The following is a 23128-nucleotide window of genomic DNA, read 5'->3' as shown; positions in this document are numbered from 1 at the left end:
GGAACGGATTATGTTCAAAAATCGAGGTACCACTGTACTCTATTTCACATTTGTAATGATTAGCTATAACCAGAAAAAAGTGTCAAGAGAACAGGAAATCAGCCTTTGAAAAATAGCACAATAAGAGATTCAAATGGTTATGAATCACAAATGATTACTACTGATACTTCTTCCCTGTACTAATTTCCTCCCTTATTTCCAGGACACGCTCTGCTGGTTGCCCGCTACAGAAATGACTGCTGTCTTTGCCTCATTCCTCCTGATCTTCCTAACCTCTATGAAACTGGAGTATTCCATGGTTCACCCCTTTGACACAATTTTCTATCACATGAGGTAAGTCTAGCCCGGACAGCTCACCTAAAATCAGATGAAACTCCAACTACTGACTTGACATCTCCTCCTGGATATTCAGAAGTCATCTCAAGCCTAACCCTGTCCAAAACAGGGTCCTTGATCTTCCCTTCCCAATCTGCAACTCATACAGGATTCTCCCAATCAGTCACCAACAACTTCCATACTTCCAGTTACTTAGGCTTAACCTTGTAATCAATCTTTTAACTCTTTCTCCCACATGCCCATAATCCATCAGCAAAATCCCAAGTCTATTTTCAAACTGTACTCATAACCTGACCATTTCTCAGCATCACCACTGTGACTACTACTCCATGTCAACAGGCTCCTAAACTTATTTCCCCAATTCCACCCATAGTTCTTTATAATCTACCTTAAAACAGCCAGAAAGCTCCTGTTAAGCTTAAGTCACAACTCTGCTTCTTCCTTTCTCATCAAATGCAAAAGCCAAAGTCAACTCAACAGCCTACAATGCCTAACCCCCAATGCGCCCTATCTCTGCCTCACCCCTGCTACTCCCCGTCACTCACGAGCTCCACTTGACCTGGTACTGTGACTGGAACGTGCAGGACAGAGTCCTCCTCCCTCAGGGCCTTGACAGTTCCTATTCCCTCTGCTGAGATCACTGTCCTCTACTCCATCCCCTTCTGGCAGCTACATGGCTAGCTTTGTCCTCCTACTTCATGCAGTTAATCAAATGTCACCCTCTCAGGTAGGCTTTTCTAACCCTCTGTATAAAACAGCCACACTCCCCTGGTCCCTAGCACCCACTTTCCCCCATGTTTTATTGGTTAGCCACCTTCCCAACCCCACAACATGAATTTCTAGTCAGTTTTGTTTTCACTGATGCATCTCCAGAACCAGGCACACAGCAAGCACTCCTATTTGTCATTTGAAACAACTACGTAAAAGGAAAAAACATTCAACTGCACTAAAATCAAAGAATGCTAATTTAAAAACTATGCATAAAACACCGTTTTGAACACAGACTACCAAACCTTAAAATCACAACATCGCCTTCTTTGTCAGGAAGAAGAAAAATACTTTTATCCGTACACTAATGAGTATTAATTGGTATATTATTTCTGAAGAACCACTTGCCAGTATGAACCAACTTTAAATATCCATGATCTGTGATCTAAGCCTTTACAGCTTACTTTAGTGGTTTTTTTTAAATAGTACTTCTCACTACTTCATGTATGTTTTAAAATCTTTGGTCATTAGTTTTTTTATATCTCCACCACCAGAAATGTAAGCATCACGAGGACAGAAAGAATTCAAAGCTGCGCTGGTAGCACCTAGAACAATGCCAGGCACAAAGGCATTCCAGCATTTGTTGAATTCATGCCTGCAAACGTTACATGTGTTTATATCCTCCACCTTACCTCCCAAAAAAGTCGCCTTTGAATCTATATCTGAAGTATGCTAATTAAATACTTTCATGATGTTTAGATTTCATTCTTTCTCTGGCATAAATATTACTGACAGTCTCCTCCTACCTACACACCCCTGCTGTACTTATAAAAGTAGAGATTTTTCTAAGTTAATGTTTTAGCCACGTAGACCAGGCCAATTAACAGAACACCTTATAATCCAACAATACCTGAAAACAAATGTAATAAATACCCTTGATAGCACATATCTAAAATATCTTTATTAATAAAATCTTACTTATGATATTGTTGAGTTTTCTGCATTAGCTTCTCTGGCAAGCCATCTTCATCATCAAACTGCTCCATAGGTTCTACAATGACTGGACGTGGGGTCCTGGAGAGGTGAAAAGCATTAATAAGAATTAATATGGTGTCTAGAATTATCCTCCTAGAAATTTTTTATAATTCCAAGATACATACTTGGAAAATGTCTCTCAAGAAAAATGTCTCAGAAGTGATCGTAAATACTCACACAATCTGTCAATAACTATTACTGCACCACACACAGCTGAACATCAAAGCCGACAAAGATGAATGCTTGTTTTTAGAGCAGAGTCCAAGACGACAGAAAAGTAAACCAATAACTATGAACCTGTGCAACCTCTGCAGTTAACATCTACAAAGTACGATGCAAAAGAGTATCTAACTCATGTTTTATGTATGTGTTGTCGCATTCCCATGTTCCACACCTCAATCTCCCAACTCCATCCACCTCCCAGCCTCTCTGTGGCTAACCAGTATTCTTCAGTAAAGTCTTTCTAAAGTCTAAAATCAGACCTAAAAGATACCAGTCAAGCAAAAGGGAAGGAGGAGGGGGAGTCGTAAGACACAACATATTCAAGGAGGAAGTTAAAGGAAGAGGGAGACAAGAGTGGAAGATGAAAGATATGACTTGGAAACCCTCCTTCTTTACTATCTTCCTAAGTAAAATAGGAAGAAGGGACAAGTCAATGGGGAAAGACAAAAAAGGAGAGTAAGTGGAGTGGATGACATACTGATATTACATTTTTCCTTGCTATCGGTCTCTCATCATGCAAGCAATAGTAAAACCTACTTACACTGCGTTCTGAACAGAGATGCTTCAGAGAGAAACAAGTCACTGTTAACCTTTGAAATGTTAACAGAAGAGCTAGAGGAAGTGAAGGGGCTTTCTGGATGCCAAAAGCATCCCTTTACAAATAAATAAATATCTAGAGATTAACAGAGACTTTAAATCCTAAAACACAGGGAAAGGAAAGATACAAAATGATTATTTAAAAACAATTCCTGGGCTACTGGAGACATTTTAGAGGGAAAATTAAAAGCAGAAATCAAATATTTTGGGGTGATGGAGACAATGAAATGATAGAAACCTCATATAAATTGAGTGGGAACCCAAATGAAAAGGGATTTCTAGGCCCCAATTTCCAGGGTGAGACCTCATACCCAACATGTAGGAACAGAAACATAATGAAGAACGAGTAAATACAACATCAAAGAGTACAGGCACCCCAATGAGGTATGAGAAAGCCGAAAGGTCCTGAGCCCATCCACGTGGCAGGAGCATGTGGTACTTCTAAGAGGACCCGAGGACCCAAAGGGGCCCAGGGACAAAATGAAGAATACACACCACTTAGCCCCTGGAAGCCATAGCAGGAGCACAAACAGAATACTACTAGGGCCAAATAAGAACACCACCTGAGGAGAGACCAACAAAAGCAGAAACCTCAATATCACGTGGACACCACCACTCAAGAGAAAAATCAGAAAAGGAAACTCAAGAAGGAAAATGTACTAAGGTCACTTGTCACTCAGAACATGACAATTATTTGGAATTGACAAGACTGATTTGATGAGTTCAGGAAATAGTGAACAAAATTAGAGAACACAAGGATTACTATACTATCAATGTCAAACGTCATCAACTATAAAATTGCAATTTTCAACATATGAATGTGGCCCATTAGACACTCCTGTACATTAGGGGCTGGAGTGGAGTACAGCCCTCTGGGAGAGAACTTGACCAATACATACAAATGTTGTACATTTATGCCTTATTCCTGCAATTCCATTTCCAAAGTGATAACTAAGTGAGGAAAGATCAGTCACAACTACACTCACGTTACATAATACAAAGGAAAAATGTGTGGTATACAGGGATGTCCTTAAGGGACTGTGTCTCACATTTGATTTATTGAGATAGTATATGCTAAAATGTGAACATTTATGTTTTCAGTGTATGGGTCACTCCCTGTAGACGCTCCTTTGGCCATTATCTCACCCCTCTTGTTTATTTCACTTCGATCTTTAGGTGTTAACAAGTGTTTTTACAAACCTAAATAACTTAAATTTATAGGTGTTATTACTAAATTTACTTTTTTTTTTTACAAATGTAGGTAAATATTATATAGAAAAAAACAGATCAACAGGAAATAAATCCAAGTGATCGACCGTAACGTTAAATCTGGAGGTACTATCATCTGTGGGCTTTGTTCCCTCCTTCCCTTGCAGCTGAATTAGTTTTGTTGTAAAATTGATTAAATGTTACATTGCAAAAAAATTTAAACAACATAGTAAATAGCATAGAAGTTCTGTGAAATCCTATCACTGAAGAGAACCTCTAATCAAGTGTCATGAACATCTCTTCAGATTTTCCTTTCTGCTAGGTATAATTTTCTGTAGAATCACGTGTATGTGCTTTCTTTAGAAATCCTGTATGACAATATAAAATGGTACCATTACAGATGTAGGCATGTACCATACCAATTCGTGTACATTTAAGGTCTCCATGTTTTTTCTGTAATGATACATTATATGATGAATATGATATGTGTAACTGATCTTTCCTCACTTTTTCAAGTATCTCTTTAGAACTGCGAGAATACAGTCGTAAAAAAAATGGTGACTTGAAAGATGATGCAACATTTTGTGCATGCAATTTAAAAAAAAGGATTACATAACAAAAATTTGTTTCACTACTAAATCATTGTTGCAGACATATACTATTTTGTGGGGGTTTTATCATTTGTCTTTTTTTAACATATCTGATAATTAAAGAGTAACGATAAAATAATTCCTAGAATGATGAAAGGTTTTATGATGGAGAAAAAAACAGAAAATCACTAGAACCTGATAATGTTACCTCGACTTATAAAATGACTCTATGGAGCCACATGGTAATTTTAGGAAAATAAAAGGGCCGGTCGGTGGCTCAGGTGGTTGGAGCACCGTGCTCCTAACACCGAGGTCGTCGGTTGGATTCCCACACGGGCCAGTGAGCTGCTCCCTCTACACCTAAGATTGTGAACAACAGCTCTCCCTGGAGCTGGGCTGCCAGCAGCAGCCGGAGGTTGGCGTGAGCTACTGTGTGCTGCTGTGGGCTACCGTGTGCTGCCATGAGCGGCCGGTGGCCAGCGTGAGTGGCCGGCAGCAGGCAAGAGCTGCCATGAGCTGCCGTGAGCTGGACCGGCTGCCTCACCCAGGGGAGCGCAAGGCTCATAATACCAGCATGGACCAGGGAGCTGGATCCTACACAACTAGACTGAGAAACAACGCGGCTTGAACTGGGGGTGGGGGTGGGGGAAGGGACGGAGGGGACGGTTTGAGTTTATTCTATTTTTAAAATTTTCTTTTTGTTCTTACAAATTAGGACTGCTCAAAAAAGAAAGTAAAAACCTGAAATTGGACCCAATTGATACCAATGATATACCAAAGGTATACTTCCACCATTAGCAAGTATGTCTAGAAAACTCTTATGTTTCCAATATATAAACAAAGAAATATTATATTGTTGTTTATATTAAAGAAATGTTTTTTATGAATCTAAAAGTAACCGTTTAATGGAAAGGTATATGATGAAGCAAATAAAACGTTGGAAAATGTACAGTTAAGCATGAGTATAAAATAGGAAAAGTATAAAAAATTATTAATGGAACAATCACTTGTGTGCAGAAAAGAATTACCAAAGCAAGCCTCAAATTGCTATTCCATCACCCTAACTGGTAAGGCTGGTTTTCTGTGCCAAAACTGTCCAATTGGTTTATGTTGAGCATAAACCTTCTAAGTTTGTTTATTTCTGGGAGTCTGAAACTTGAGTATTTGCCAGATATAAGGGAACTCACATAACTGACACTCTACCATCCACGTCCACCCCTACACTTTTAGGGTCGGTTCAAGTTCCCCTAGTAGTTTTAACACTTCATTGTGTTATCTTAACTAACTGCTGGAGGAGTTAAGACAGTCCCTCAACACAAAGGACTTAGAAGCTTACACCTAGTTTCTTCCAGACTTCATCCCACGTACATTTTTCCTTTTCTGATTTTGATCTGTATTCCTTCACTGTAATAAATGTTGGTCGTTAGGCTGTATGTTGAGGCCTGAGTCCGTCTAATAAACCACCAAACCCAGAGATGGCCTTGGAGACCCCCAAGATACACTTGTGAGCACATTATAATCAAATATAATAACTTCTGCTAACATATTCACATTTTTATTTCCAGTCTTTTTTCTCATCAGTTTACTAACACAAATTTGGATCACAGTATACATTCTAGTTTTATGTCCTTTCTCTTTTTACTTGCTAAATGAATGTTTCATTTATAGGAGAAAAGGTTTTAGAGCAGTTGTTAGATAGCATTATGTGCATAGCTAAATGCTCTGCCATAAACAAATGTGGAGTTCATAATTTCAGTTTTGTTTGTTATTTATTGAGATACAATTCACATACCATAAAATTCACCTCTTTTAAGTGTACAGTTAGTTCAGTGGTTTTTAGTATGTGCAACCATCACCACAATCTAATCCCAGACATTTTCATCACCCCAAAAAGAAACCACAAACTCATTAGCCGTCAACTCCCCATTCCCCTTCCCCTGAGTCTCTGGCAACTACTAATCACTATGGTGTATACTACCTTTAAAACAATTCTTTGCATGAATGTTGCATTTCCGGTGTCATGAAAAATTCTTACCAAAATAACTATGTACTAATCTACTCTAAGTATAATCTACTTGACCAGTTCTTTATTAAGAAATTTAGATTTGTCCAATATTTTGTTATTAGAAAGTGACAAACCATACATAAAGTGATACACCAAACCTTTGAGTCAAGATATTTATTTAAAATAAACTCTATTGTATTAGTAAGGCAAAAGAACTTTAAAGTTTTTACACCGAGTACCTAAAACTCTTCCAGAAACAAAATGACCAATTTCCATTAGCACCATTAGTTACAAAAACACTCATGTGATTTCACTTTTATTTACTGGGTATTTTTAAATCTTTACCAATAGATTAAAAAGACAAAAGTTTTAGTTTGTCTTTCTTTAATTACTAATAAGAAGTGATTTAAATTTCTAGCAGTCAATCTTAAAAATCATTACCAAATCCACAAAGTCTCCTGAGTCAAAAGAAAGCACAGAAATGTAACAGAATTGGAAGAGAACTGGTATAAAAAAAATAATAAATTATTTTGCTCTTGAAAAGAAAAAAGGGACAGATAATTAGCAAATAGAGTAATGCTACAATAACAAAGATCTGAACGACATCAATAGTTGTAACAGAAGAGATTACTCCTCACACAATGCAAGTCAAGAGTTTTCTTCTAAGTTAAAGGCTGTACAATTTAGCTTACACTCTGAATCCTTGACTTTCAAACAAGATTAGGTTACCAATGTTCAATTATTTTAAAAAGAAAACATTTAAACTTTTACCAAGGAAATTCTGGAATAAATTTGCCCCATAAAAATCTATACCCAGGGAACAAAGAGTAACGAAACATTTATGTACTATAGTGTTTGTCACAAGGTCAGTTATCAAAACAAAAAAGGGAAACAACCTAATGTCTAATAATTGAATGTCTGATGTCCACTAAAGGAATAGTTAAGTCTGACAGTTATAATGAAATACTATGCAGCATTTTTCATGGGGAAAAAAAACACAAAAAACTCACAACATACCAATAAGAAAAACTTTATAAAAAGAGGATGCTTACTAATAACTCTTGGGTGTACAATAAATAAATAAATCCCAAAAGTATAAAACAGGTGGTGATGTAAAGGAGAAAATCTAAAATGCCTTGAAATCTTCTCTCCTACAAAACTAAAAGAGTAACAGTATAAACCCTCAAAAGCCTAAGAAACAAATACAAACTGAAGCACATTTTGAAAACTGTCCTGGATGCTTCAAAAATGCCAATGTCATGACACTGATATTTTTGTCATTTGGGAAACTTACAGATAAAAGAAAATTATGGACACGACAACTAAATTCAAGGTTGTGATCTCTGGCTGACTACTAGATTGAAAAATTAAGTTATAAAGAACAATACGAGGAAATGGGGGGAATTTAAATATGGACTGTATATTAGATATTAGATAACAATAATAAGTGTCAAATTTCCTCAGTGTGACAATTATATTGTGGCTTTACAAGAGAATATTCTCAAAAGAAACATACCAATTAACGTATTCAGGGGTTAAATATGATACCTGTAATTGATTCTCAAATGAATTCGCAAAAATCTGTGTGACGTAGAGGGGGGAAAGAGGGCAAAATGCTAACGATTAGTGAATGCAGCTATCATTTACATTAATTTTAAAGGGTTGTACTAAAGGAAACATTTTCGAGCTGAAATTGAAATAAACACATTTTTCTGCAACTCCGACATTATTTTTAAGGTATCAGCTGGAAAACAATAAAAATAGACCACTATAATTTCATTCAACTTAATTTGCAATAATCTTTAAAAAAGAAAAAAGAAAAACGCTAGAGAGAAAAATTTAACCAGTAAGCGCTTATCATTCCTCTGTAGCCCTATAGCACAAGCACCTCTAATGGTGATTCTAATGTTTAACAATGTGGACATACCATTATTACCAAAGGTAAAGATTTTAATTTTCCTTTGTCCCCATTTTTCTGCTTCTTGCAATTTCAAAACAGCATAAATATGTAATTTGCACATACTTTTGCAAATTAATCATTATATATACTGTAGAAGGCTATTTTATTTACCTAAAACCATGTATAATATGCAAAAGTACATGCAAATTACATATTTATGCATACAGCATTTTATGACAACTTAAAGGTATTTTCAAGAAAAATTTTGATTGCACGATGTCTACAGTTAGAAACTAAATTCCAATGATACCATTCCTATAAATCACTTGCATAATCTCAGATATTCTGAGATTCAGTCAGTCCACCAATAAATATTTGATTACCCAATATGTACAAAGACTGTACTTGGGGCTAGTGATACAAGGGTAAACAAAACAATCCCTAAAATCTTTTAAGACCAAAAAAAAGTAAGTAAATAACCATCTTAAGAGATATCAGAAAGAACAATAGGGGAAGCCCATTTTAGATAAGTCAGGAAAATCCTCTCCAGGAAGTGACATTTCACCTGAGACCCACTAATCAAACAGCAAAGAGAATCCTGAGTTCCATGAGAGGGTTTAACTAACAGTTAAAACAGTTCCTGAGCACGTAGTCTACAGAAAGAATAAACCACTCTACGTGTAGCATAAAATATAATAAAAAGCAAGGATTTAGCATCAGACTACTCTTCATCATTTAAAAGCCGGGCAATCTTAAGCAAACTACTTAACATTTCTGGGCCAATTTTCTCCTCTGAAAAATGGGATAAATATACGCAGTGTTGTGGAAATCCAAGAGATCATGATTATGAAGTATCTGACAGATAATAAAATATTCAACACCTTGCCCATTTTCTCAAAATTATTTGTAAATTATTCTAAAAGTCAGCTCTGTAAGAAATAATTACTATGACTTTAAAAAACACCAATTAATCAAAGCTATCATTGGGAAAAAAATACTAATCACATGCCTTGCCTACTGCTTTAGTTCCTTCAGTCATTCATTAAATAATTATTATAAGCTTACTGAACAACTGGATATCTGTATTAAAAAAACAGATTTGTTACCTTATATCATACTTGAAATGAATCACAGATACTAATAAAAAAGCTATAAAATTTCTCAAGAAAACATGAGAAATGCTTTGCTACCTTAAGAAAGGCAAAGATTTAATACAAAGATACAAAAAGCACAAACCATAAAAAAAATTGATAAATTAGACTTCACAAAGTATAAAAACTGCTCTTTGAAGAACACTACCGAGAAAATTAAGAAGCCACAGAGAAATACTTATAATACATACCTGTACCCAGATTTGTTAATTCGTTAAGACAAACACCCAAGTAAAAAACAGGCAAAAACTTTTCAAGACACTTCACAAAGCTATAAAAATAGCCAAAAGCACATGAAAAGATGCTCATCGTTAGTCATTAGGAAAGTAAAGTTTAAACTACAATGAGACACATCTACACTCATTAGAGTATCTAACAGACTGAGACTATTCGAGGGCTGGTGAGCATAAAGAGCAACTAGAATTCTCCCACTCGGTGGTGGGAATGTAAAATGGTCCAACTATTTTGGAGAACAGTTTGGCAGTTTCTAAAAGTTGAATATACAGTCATGTACTCCTAAATATTACCCAAGCCACATAAAAGCGTAACGCTCACAAAAAGCCTGGTACACAAATGTACATCATAGCTTTATTCACAATGGCCAACAGCTGGAAGCAACTTGGAACACCCACCCACAAGTCACTGGACAAACTATGCTTATGTCCATATGATGGAACACAAATTCAGCCATAGAAAGGAACAAAATATTGATACAATAATATGGATGAAATCTCATAAACATTATGCTAAGCAAAATAAATCAGATACAAAAGAGTACATCCTATATGATTTCACTGATATGAAATATTAGAAAAGACAAAACTAATTTAGAGTAACAGAAAGATCAATAGATGTCTAGGACATGGACGGGCGGGGAATAAAAAGCAAAGAGGCACAAAGGAACTTCTGCTGGATGATGGAAATGTTCCATGTCTTGATTGACTACATTCATCTGGTAAAACTCACTGAGTTTCCTTCACTCCACATACTTAACTATACATACATCTGTTAAAACTCATTGATTTAAAATTGGGTGCATTTTAATGTAGGTAAATTATAACTCAATAAAGTTGATTAAAATGTCATCATTCATTCATTATTTAAATACAGACATACCTCGTTTTATTGCACTTTACAGATATTGAAGGTTACTGGCAAACCTGTGTCAAGCAAAGACTATCGGTGCCATTTTTCCAACAGTATTTGCTTTTCTTTAAATCAATAAAGTATTTTTAATCAGGGTATACATTTTTAAAAAACATAATGAACTGCACACTTAATAAACTAAAACATAGTATAAACATAACTTTCATATGCAATGAGAGACCAAAAAAATGTGTGTGACTTGTTTTATTGCTGTATTCGCTTTACTGCAGTGGTCTGGAACCTAACACACAATATATAGGCATGCCTGTATAAAATTTTGCTTGCCTATAATAGATGTTCAGTAAGTTGAATGAGAATCAAAATACAAAACATTTCTGAGATTCAAGTGTGAATCACTACACTTGAGTCTGAAAAAAAGTAAGACCCTGATTCCTAGAAATATACAAAAATTCCTTATTTATACTGAGTATTTACTGAATACCTACCTACCACATGGCAAGACAGTATGAACTACAAGATAGAAATCCAGAACAGAGAGAAACCCACATATAACGACATAAAAGAATAAGTTGTTTAAAACTTACGTTGTTAGCAAGAACGCCCCATCACCACATCTTTCCAGAGCCTTGCGTGCAGGAGGTTTTGCTGCAAATTCTACAAAACCTTTTCCCGTAGCTCTACCGCGATCATCCACAACCACCACAGCTTTCTCTACTGGACCAAACTGGGAAAAAGCTTGCTCTAGAAGCTCGTTGGAAACAACTGGAGAAAGGTTCTTGACAGTTAGGGCTGCTCCGTGGGTTGCAAAACGAATTCGGAGAGGTCTGCTCTTCAAAATGGTGCCATCCAGCTCTGCTTTTGCAATCTCAGCCAGTGTTCTTGATTCCTTTTTAGGAGGAAAAATCACTTTTTAAGGATGATAGCAACACTAAAATTTTAAATTGTGGTTTCTAGGGAGGATAGCTGGGTAGCTTTACGAAATGAAAGCTAGGGTCACTTTGTTTTTGTGTCTTTCAATTTTGGTATCACATGCATTTTGTTAATTATTCAAAGGTTAAGTAATTTTAAATAAAACTTTTAAGTAGAAAGTCCCCACCCCAATGTCCTATTAAAAGCCATCACTTAACGATTGTCTTATAAATAAACTTATAAAGATTCTTATCAAGTTATAAGCTATTAAATACTCCAAGTAATCTTTTAAAATCTCATACATATATTAAGAGAAAAACTTATATTCGTGACCAAGTACAAGTTACTAGAAACTACTGTTGAAAATAGAATTCTCTACACATACCATGTTTTTGATATTTATATCTTAATAAAACATCCCATCTCTCCACATCAGACAAACTCCCTTTCCTATTTCCATTTGTCTGTGAAAACTATTATCAGGTGTTGTTAATCACTTCTCCAGAAATACTTTCATGAGCTACACAATTCTCACCATTATACTGAGAGAAGCAAACATACATTCATGGGCTCTAAGAGTTCTCTCCATTTTATAGAAAAGCAAGTGCACATGCACTTATTATTAACTAGAAAATAATATATTCACTGCTGAAACAAGATGTTCCTTCTTGAATTCAAAACTAATATAGAATATAGTCATTTAAAACAATAATCAAACTGATAAATATAATACAGGTATGTGTTTTTCTTCATGTTGTGAGAACTCTCCAGGGAGAATTGAAAGAGGCTTTATATGCATTTGTAAGAAGAGTATAAATACACTGTCTTATGAAAAAAGTCTTAGGATCACAATCCCTAAAATGTTCTTTATTTGATCCCTAAAATGTTCACAACAGCTTTAAACTACTGCTTATGCAAAAATCTACCTACAGAATATTACAAAGACAAATGAATCTAACCTTTTTACTGATACTCAAAATAGCCACTGTTTTTTACTCTTCATAGAAGTATTACCAGCAAACATTTAATGAATATAGAAGAAAGGACAGGTACTATGTACCTAATGCGTCACATAATCTAACAACTCGAGTTAAAATGCTGTCAGGTATAACTGGGAATGGGAAGGGACATTAGGAAATTTAACGGGATGATAATGTTCTATATCTTGATAGGAGTCTGAGTTAAACAGATGGACATAACTGTCTAAGATCACCAAATCATACAAAGTTGTGCATTTCACTGTACATAGATTACAAATACCTTAAAGAAATAATATTGGACTCTAGTTAACGATAAGCATGCTGCAATGTTTATGAGTCATGGACTGATGGAGAGAGATGAACAGATATGTGAAAAAAACATACAGAGGGGCGGCCAGTTAGCTCAGTTGGTTAGAGCACAATGCTCGTAACACCAGGGTTTCTGGTTCAATCCCGCATGGGACAGTGTGAGGGGCGCCCTCCACAACTAGATTGAAATAACTACTTAACTTGGAGCTAATGGGTCCTAGAAAAACACACTTAAAATAAATAAAAGTTAAAATATATACATATATACATATGTGTGTGTGTGTGTGTGTATAAATTTCACTGTTAGAATCTACATGGTGGGTGTATGCATGCTATTTCCGTGTCTCACATAATGAAATGTTTGATGGGGGTTGGGGGTAGAGTGCCAGGTGAGGACTTTGTAAAACTGCAGTGTTTCCAGAGGGAGTCTCCTCTTCAGATTCATTCACAATGGCACATATTTTGATTTCTTTTCAGGTGAAGCAAGACATCTCAATTTTAAATCCAGTAAATTTTACTGTTGGCAATAAATTCAATTTTTAATACTTTCTGGCCTAAGGAAAATGTTTACGCTGTCAGGAATTTTCAAAGCCATAATCCTTTTTCAAAGTTTATACTGTTCATGGTTTTAAATGGTTCTACATCAGGGTTTTCCACATGAGCACCACAGACATTATGGGCAAGACAAGACAATTCTTGTGGGGGGCTGTCCTGTGCATTGTAGGATATTTATGCCAGTAGAATCATCCCGTTTTGACAACCAATAATGTCTTCAGACGTTGTCAAACGTCCAGTGGGAAGCGACACCACCCAATGTGATAACCACTGCTTTAAATGTGTACTGAAGAATCTGTAAAGTCAAAAATATGTATTTGAAATGAAACCAAATCTTTTTTTTACTTCATGCCTCAAAATAATTTTTACCTAGTTACTATATGTCAGCCATTCCTTATTATATATGTGCATATAGAGAGAAAGAGAGACATAGATAGCCTTCTCTTTCATTATCCTCACCAACAGTCCTATGAAGTAGGTTTTGTTACTATCCCCACTTCACCTATGTGGAAATAGGCCTAGAAACATTGAGGTAACTTGCCCAAGATCCCACTGCAAATACTGATTTGAATCTATACAGAATTCACAATCACTACCAATACACCATAAATCCCACCTTGCAGCTGATGTCCCTGCATCACTCTCCATAAAAAGTAAAACTATTAACTTTCTGAAAAGAATGCAAAAATTAAAATAAAAATAACAAGAAAAACTAAGTGACTACCCCAAGATAGATTGCTTGAACTAGGGTCTAATGATTTCCACTGGACCTTTTCCAAAGCACATGATCTTTACTCTGTTTACTAGTGGTTAAAATTCCCTACTACAAGAGTACAAGAAAATCCACTGATGCACAATGCAATTGTGCCTTGAGTCAGTAGAAAGTTGATTAAGTAACTCACAATACACTCATACTGTGAAATACAATATGGTCATGAAAAAACAATCTAATGACACAAAAAGATGTCGAAGATATATTAAATGAAAACTCAAATCATATTACAATGTGTATAGTATGGTTTGATTTTTATGGGAAAAAATTATACAAAGGTTAACAGTGATCATGTTTCGGAAGTGTATCAGGGGAGGGAAGACCTTTCACTGGTGTAAATTTGTAACTAAGAGCACTTCCTTGAAATAAAAGATGACTTGAAATCATATGCTGGACAGGCCCACTAAGTACATTTTGCAATGTCTTCTCTATTACCTTAACAGTACTCTATAAGAAGAATACGTTATTTCATAATTAAAAGTAAAAAAGCACAAGTGAAGGGGGTTTAGTCCCCAATGACTAAATAAAAGTAAATTCAGTTGATTTCTTTTTTTGTTTAATTAAGTTTATTGGGATGACAATTGCTAGTCAAGTTACACAGATTTCAGGTTCAGTTGATTTCTAACTGAAATGCTTTATTAGAGCAATGGTTCTAAAATTTTAGCAAGCATCAGAATAACATGGAGGGCTGGTTAAAACCCGAGAATGCTGGGCCCTCACCTCAAAGTTTCTGATTCAGTAGGTCTAGAGAGGGATCCTAGAATTTTCATTTCTAACAAATTATCAGTCTAACTGATTGATGAGGTGAGACAATTTTTGAGATGGTATGGGGTTGGCATTGCTAGCATGAATGGTTGGGAAAATCACTTACGTAGCCTTCTGCTACACTAGAAAGATCTGAAGCTGCTGGACAGGGACAACACTTCTAGGAATCACACCCCAGAAATCTGATTTACTAAAGCTGAAGAAACTGTGTGAGATATCTATATATAAAGCAGAAACCAAGTTCAAGTGAAACTAATACCAGTTTTAACTACATTAAACTGGCTTAAAATGAATTACAACTTTTCAGTTAATTTATCCAATCTAAATTGTCAATAAACACTCAAAACATAAAAACCTTTTCGGTCTAAAATTCCAAAACAATGTGTCCAAAATACACAATCTATTTCACCCCTAATATACCACGGGCTCACAATATGGATAAGGACCTAACAAGGAAGTACCTTTCCCCCACCATTACATACTAGCAATGCTGACCTTATACCATCTCAAAAGTTTTGTGTCACCTCATCAGTTAACTGGAAAACTACAACTACCAGATGTTTGCATTTTAAAGATTAATTAATGGATAAGTAAAAAGTATTTCTAAAAACATAAATCAGACAAAACCACACTACTATTTTAGAGCCACTACACCACCACTATACGCTATAGCCACTATACCATTACTTATTTTCAGATTACGTATACACTATATGATTTTCCTACATAGAAGAAAATACAGAATAGCTCAAATATTTAAGACTTTTTTTTCTTTTATTTGTTTTTTCTTTTTTTTAATTATATTTTTCAAGTATTTTTTTTAATTTATTGGGGTGACAATTTTTAGTAAAATTACATAGATTTCAGGTGTACAATTCTGTATTACATCATCTATAAATCCCATTGTGTGTTCACCACCCAGAGTCAGTTCTCCTTCCATCACCATATATTTGATCCCCTTTACCCTCTGGTAACCACTAAACTATTGTCTGTGTCTATGAGTTGTTTCTCATTTGTTTGTCTTGTTCTTTTGTTGTTTTTCGTTTATATACCACATATTAGTGAAATCATATGGTTCTCTGCTTTTTCTGTCTGACTTATTTCGCTTAGCATTATACAATATTTAAGACTTTTAAGTTTATCTGTTAATCATAGAGCTCAGATTAAACAGTAAAGTTTCCCATAAAGTGAAATTTTGTAAACTCTAATTCCCAACTGACAAATTTTTAATATTTTTACACAAAAAATTAGGGTGATAGGGTTAGAGGAGCACATTCCAAAGGAGCAAGACAACAGCAGCCCTTCTCACACCCCCATTTCATAATATCACACATATATAAATATATATTTTTTTAAGAAAAGCAATGATCTGTGCTGTCCAAATATAGTAGCCACTAACCACATGTGGCTACTTAAATTAAGAATAAAATTTAAAATTCAACTCCTTAGCTGCAATAGCAACATTTCAAATACTCAACAGTCACATATGGCTAGTGGCACTATTGGACAGCACAGATACATAGCACTTCCATCATTGCAGGAAGTTCTATTGCACAGCACTAATACACTAGAGAAAGGATTATTAGTTGCTTTAAAGATAGGAAGGAAAAAAGTTTTCCCATGTCAATAAAATATTTATTGGCTTATTTTTACGTGTAAAGCTTCCAAAACAGAGGGAAATGCAGCCCTACCATTCTTCATCCAGAATGTCAACTTCAGGATAGATCAAGATGATGCCAGAGGTAAAGATTATGGGGGGTGGGGGGGGAGAGGGTTATTTTTACATTTCTTTCTTTCTCTTTTTTTTTTTTAATTGGGGAATTCTGGGGAACAGTGTGCTTCTCTAGGGCCCACCAGCTCCAAGTCGTAGTCCTTCAATCTAGCTGTGGAGGGCGCAGCTCAGCTCCAAGTCCAGTAGCCGTTTTCAAGGATTACGAAAATTTTAATATCATCCTTTTGGAAAGTTTACTGAAAGTTGTCTATAATACTTTATTGTAGAAACCTACTGTCCTTTAAGAAAACTTGAATTTATATTAAAAACAATTTACCAAGCGACAGGCTATTTCTCTAATGTCCAAAACATAATTAAGTGCACTTATAATTTTATAATTTTATGTTCAAAATGCAGTTTATTTAACTTCAATTTTAAGGAAATTTCCAAGTCTCATTAATAGCCTATGAAGAATTACCCTTCTCTGAAGCCATTTAGTTTCAAATGTTCTCCCTAAAAAGTGTCATTACAATCAATTTTCTGTATCTATTAAAATTTTGCCTTGTCCACTCATTGAGAAAACCGAGTTTTGAAAGCTCAAGTTCCAATAACAAAGCTTCCACAAACTAATGAACATAAAATTTGAGGGTCAAACTAAACAGCACACATACTTATTTGTGTAAAAATCTCTCCCAGAAATATTTTGTTGGAGGAAAAAAACATCTAAATATGAATTACAATGCTGAATAATTGAAACTGACGGAACTCAGCAAAAGCACACAGGAAAACCTAATAAACTAGATACTTTGTCCTTTAAGCGTAAACCTGTTAAGTGTTCAAAATATTTTTTTAAAGTAAAGAATGCACAAATTGCGCCCACTACTGGAAAACTTTTTAAGATTTGGATCAAAAAGGGACATAACATGGTAATCTAGTGTTAAAATGTTTAAGTAAAATAGTATGTAATTCCAAACCGTGGAAATGTTGGCGGGTCGGGACACCTTATACACGAGGTGACAATTCCCCGCTGTCCCAATACTGCAGAGTGCAGGACAAATGGCGGGCTGCGCGGAGGGGCGAGGGGCGGGGAGAAATAACGGGATTCGCCGTTTAAACACACGCAGGTCTGAGGGAAGCCGAAGGGATGATCTGAACTGACTGCGAGAAGCGAGTGTGCGGGGTGGGCCTGGTGCTCAGGGAGGCTTCCGGCACGACCGCAGCCCCCGTTCCCGATTCCTACCCAACTCCGTTCCCTGCCACCCCGCGTCGCTGGGAGGAGCTCTCCCCGAGCCTTCTCGCTCACCACGACCGGCCGCGCAGGGGTCGCCGTCAGCCAGGCAGGCCTCTCGGCCGCACCGGCGACACCCGGGCCGGGAGGGGACCACGCGCCGCCCGCCGCGCCGCCCGCCCCACACTCACCAGGCGGATGAAGCCGAAGCCTCGGTCCCGGTTGATGAAGACCTCGCTGGGCTCGCCGTAGCGCTCGAAGAGCCTCTTGAAGTCCTCCTCCGTGATGTCGGTGGGCAGGTTGCCCACGAAGAGGCGGCAGCGCTGCGTGTACGTCTTCTCGCCCGGCTTGAGGAAGCTCTTGATGTCGATGGTGAAGCCCACCTCCTCGTCGGGGCGCTCCTCCGCGGGCGCGGGCACGGGCGCGGACGGCGCCGTCTCCCCGGCCAGCGCGAGCGCCATGGCAGCCGCCGGCTCGTTCTCGCCCGCCCCCGACTCCAGAGCGCGCAGGCGGGCCGGGTTTTTCTCAATGCGGACTTGCTTCAGGTTGCCTCTCAACATCATCCTAGCTTAGGGCTTCGCCTCGGGCCCTGGAGCCAAGCCTAAAGCTATGTCTGCGTCTCCCTAGCTCCCTACGGAGACGCGACTGGGAAGGAGAAAGGCAGAAAAGACAACGAGGTCGCCAGGCCGCCGATCTGCCGATGCCCACTCGCGCCAGCGGCCGCTGCACGTTCAAAATGGCGCTGCCTCCAGCCGCAGTTGGAAGAGGTGCCGACCGCAAGCCCCGCCCCTACGCGACGCGCCTGCAGTCTTGGCGCCAACGGCACCTGGGCCGGCACGCGCATGCGCAAAACCTGGCCCGCGTTAATGGTTCACACTTTCTCCAGCCCTAGAGAAATGCAGTTTCCCGAGATCTTAAAATAGCGGAGACTTTTGGTTGTACTTATGGGAAAAATTATGCGATGCGTGAAGCTGTGTGTGAAAATACAATGATTTGGAGAACATCTATATTCTTATAAATATTCAGCTCAATTTTCAGGGACTGCAGGAAAATAAAATGAATATTTTATACACAGCATTGACTAATCAGGTATTATTTCCCAAGTAATTGAAACAAGTGAAAACACATTTATTTCTGCCCGTTTCGAGAGCAAGGTTTTTATTATATTGCCTAATGAAACACTCAAATAAGTGTGCTTATGAAAGTAGTACTATCAAATAGATGGTGATGGAAGGAGAACTGACTCTGGGTGGTGAACACACAATGGGATTTATAGATGATGTATTACAGAACTGTACACCTGAAATCTGTGTAATTTTACTACCAAATGTCACCCCAATAAATTTTAAAAAAACTAAAAAAAAAAAAAAAAAAAAAACAATCAGAAAAAAAACAAAAAAAAAGTAGTACAATCAGACCCTGGACTCCTGTGGACCATGCTCTATGACAAGGGCCCACAAACGTTTTCTGTGAAGGGCCAAATTGCAAATGTTTTAAGATTTGAGAGCCATACAGTGTTTACCAAAGGCGCCAATTCTACACAGTACTGCTCCTGACACATGGTAAGTCTTAAATGAGTGTTAAAAAGAAATGAATTCACAGTCACTCTGCTAAACAGTTCAACAGTTTCTCATGACGTTAGATATATGATCACTTCAGAAGAGCAATCCCTCTCCTAACTATTTAGCCAAGTAGAATGGAAACTTGCATTCACAAAAACCTATAAGAAATGTTTATAGGGGCATTATTTGCAATCAGCAAAAAAGTGGAAACAACCCTAATGTCCAACTGGTGAATGGATAAATAGGGGTACATTCATAAAATAGAATACATTAAGGAATAAAAAAGTAATCTACTAAAAGGCTACATACTGTATATATAACATTCTGGAAAGGGCAAAGCTGTAGCTACAGAAAACAGAACAGTGCTTGCCAGGAACTGGTAGGCAGGAAGGGGTTGGCTACCTACCAGCCCTAGGGACACAGGAAAGTTTTGAAATGATGGAATTAGTCTATCTTGATGGTGGTGGTGGCTACACAACTGTATGAATTTGTCTAAACTTGGTAGAAGTGTGCACTAAAAGGGACAATGTTACTGTTTTTAAATTATACCTTAAACAAAAAAAATTTAATTATCCAAAGAAATCAAATAAAACACCATCAGGACTAATCCCTATTACCCGTTACAACCAAAATTCTAATCACGAAAACTCTAAACCCTATTCTGCTCTGTAAATTCCTCAGTCTGACCCAATTCCCCTCACCCTTCTCAGTTGCTCGAAAGCCTTCTATTGAGTGCTTAGAAACTCACTGTCATCAGCAAAATCCCCTACCCTTATTTTTTTCTCTGAGCATCCCTTCCACCTTCCTGCTTTAACCCTGCTTTAACCCTGCAGTCATCTCTAGAATGGATGTATTTTTTTCCTATATCCCATGTGTCACTGAACTTGAGGATGGGATACACGACATTCTCCTTGATCCCTCACAACTTGGAGACCACTTCCCCTATCTCATTCAACAAAAATGCCAGCTCCAAAAAGCTCGTAAACTCCCTCTGCTCTTCTTCTCTCTCTCTTCTTCACCCTCTCTTTTCCCCCTGTAACAACTTTCTGAACATTCTTTAAATTTATGACCACAAATAACAGGTAGGATCTCAGCCGCTAGTTATTTCTCTCGCCTAATTTCCTATACAACAATTTCACACTATTTTCTCTCTCCTCAGACCAATACTCTTCCCCACCTCACTCGTAACTGATATTGTCAACTTTTATTAATTTCACTGAAGAAAAAGACACAATCAGAATAAAATTGCCTTTTTCTATCAGCACCAAATCTACCAACCTAATTTCATATGTAGCCATATACAATGCCTTCCCTTCTGTTACAATGAAGGAATTGCCAACGATCTCTACTGCCAACCCACTGGATAGCATCTCTTCCCAAGTACCTTGCTTCTGCATTTATCCAGCACCTCCCCAAGTGATGAATACTGAATTATGCCCATCTGCAAAACAAACTGCTGATGTAACTATCATCTTAAAAAAAAAAAAAAAAAAAAGGAAAGAAAAAAAAAACCCTTCCCAGACCACATGTTGTCCTTGTTTCTTTATGGGAAAGAAGGAAGGAAGGAACGGAGGGAGGGAGGGAGGGAGGGAAGGAGGGAGGGAGGAAGGAAGAAGAGAAAGAAAGAGGGAGGGAGGGAGGGAGGGAGGGAGGGAGGAAGGGAGGCAGGGAGGGAGGAAGGAAGGAAGGAAGGAAAGAGAGAAAGAAGGAGGGAGGGAGGGAGGGAGGGAGGCAGGGAGGGAGGAAGGAAGGAGAGAAAGAGGGAGGGAGGGAGGGAGGAAGGGAGGGAGGAAGGAAGAGAGGAGAGAAAGAGGGAGGGAGGGAAGAAGGAAGGAAGGAAGGAAGGAAGGAGAGAAGGAGGGAGGGAGGGAGGAAGGAAGAGAGGAGAGAAAGAGGGAGGGAAGGAGGGAGGGAGGGAGAGAGGAAGGAAGGAAGGAGAGAAAGAGGGAGGGAGGGAGGGCGGGTGGTCTATATTTTCTGTTTCCATTTGCTCATCTCTTTAAAATGTCTTTTTTTGCGGGGGGAAGGGGAACAGGACTTTATTGGGGAACAGTGTGTACTTCCAGGACTTTTTTCCAAGTCAAGTTGTTGTCCTTTCAATCTTAGTTGTGGAGGGCGCAGCCCAGCTCCAGGTCCAGTTGCTGTTGCTAGTCGCAGGGGGCACAGCCCACCATCCCTTGCGGGAGTCGAACTGGCAACCTTGTGGTTGAGAGCCCGCGCTCCAACCAACTGAGCCACCCAGGAGGCAGCTCAGCTTAAGGTGCCGTGTTCAATCTTAGTTGCAGGGGGCGGAGCCCACCACCCCTTGCGGGAGTTGAGGAATTGAACGGGCAACCTTGTAGTGGAGAGCCCACTGGCCCATGTGGGAATCGAACCGGCAGCCTTCAGATTTAGGAGCACGGAGCTCCAACCGCCTGAGCCACCGGGCCGGCCCCATTTGCTCATCTCTTGATTCTCCTTAAGCCACACAATCAGATGTCTAGCCCCACATTCCATTCTTCTGAAACCTGTCTTGGACAGTGGGCAACAGCTTCCACTTTACCAGATGCAACAGTCAAATCTCAGATCTGTCAGCAATATGTGATTTTGTAGATCTGTGCCTGAGTTTCATCATGTATAATATTAGAATCATACCTACTTCAGAGAGTTTTTGTGCACATTAAATGAATTAATTATAGTCTTTGGAAAATATTCTGGCACCATAAATATTAGTCAGTATTGTTATTATTGATCTGACCTTCCTGAAGCACCATTCCATCTTCTATACCATTGTCGCAGCCCGTGCGACCAGTAGGACTCGGCCTGAGGGGGAAGGGTGAGGAGATTGAGAAAAGACACAGAGACAGGAAAGCTGGGATCGGGAGGTCCACAGTCCACGGATGGCAGAGCAGTGGCGCAGTCTATTTCGCACACAGTTTTTATATAGTCTTAGAATAGTTATCTATACAAACAAGTATAAGCAGAACAAGCAGGCTTCTCATGGGATGACCTTGCAGCTGCAAGGCCCTTGTCAGCTTACAGCCCACTCCCTACATTGAAGATTGCTGAGGCGAGGCTTCCCATGGGAATGACCTTGCAGGTGCAAGGCCTTTGTTAGGTCACAGCCCTCTCCCCACATACCATCATATTCTCCTGCTGTCCTCACACCTCACCAGCCATGCCACATTCTCTGTGTCTTCTTGGGAATCTTCACTTCATTATGTTGGAGAACCATGGGTCTAAGCCCTCCTTTCTTTGCTACCTACAATCGTCCCCTAGGGCAGACTGGCCACACCGGGGCACCTCCGAAGCATTAGAGAAGGTTTTCTAAATTTCAACACTATTGACATTTGGGACCAAATATTTGTTCTGAGGGAATGTTTAGCAGCATCACTGGCTTCTACCCACTAGATGCCGGTAGCACCCCACACCCAGTTGTGACAAACCAAAATCTGTCAGGAAGTATTCTAATTGCCTTATACTCATTAACTCATTAAT

The 23128-nt window shown here is 38.3% G+C and overlaps 1 protein-coding gene across 2 annotated transcripts in view; it reads right to left on the bottom strand.

Moving 5' to 3' along the window:
- PSPC1 (paraspeckle component 1) overlaps positions 1-18843 on the bottom strand; it is an 89904-nt gene extending 71061 nt beyond the window's left edge. For both annotated transcript variants that reach the window (XR_013993231.1, XM_081046762.1), the window contains exons 1-3: positions 18281-18843; positions 11445-11746; positions 2023-2118 (exon numbers count right to left, since the gene is read on the bottom strand). Coding sequence is in view for 1 of the 2 variants with exons in the window: in XM_081046762.1 (XP_080902888.1) it covers positions 2023-2118; positions 11445-11746; positions 18281-18652 (770 nt within the window). In the remaining variant the exon portion in view is untranslated. The remainder of the gene's footprint in view (positions 1-2022; positions 2119-11444; positions 11747-18280) is intronic.
- Between the last annotated feature and the right edge of the window lie 4285 nt (positions 18844-23128).

Source organism: Rhinolophus hipposideros (genome assembly GCF_964194185.1).
Source record: "Rhinolophus hipposideros genome assembly, chromosome: 4".
In the NCBI taxonomy this organism is placed as follows: domain Eukaryota; kingdom Metazoa; phylum Chordata; class Mammalia; order Chiroptera; family Rhinolophidae; genus Rhinolophus; species Rhinolophus hipposideros.
This window is presented reverse-complemented; position numbering and strand designations above follow the sequence as displayed.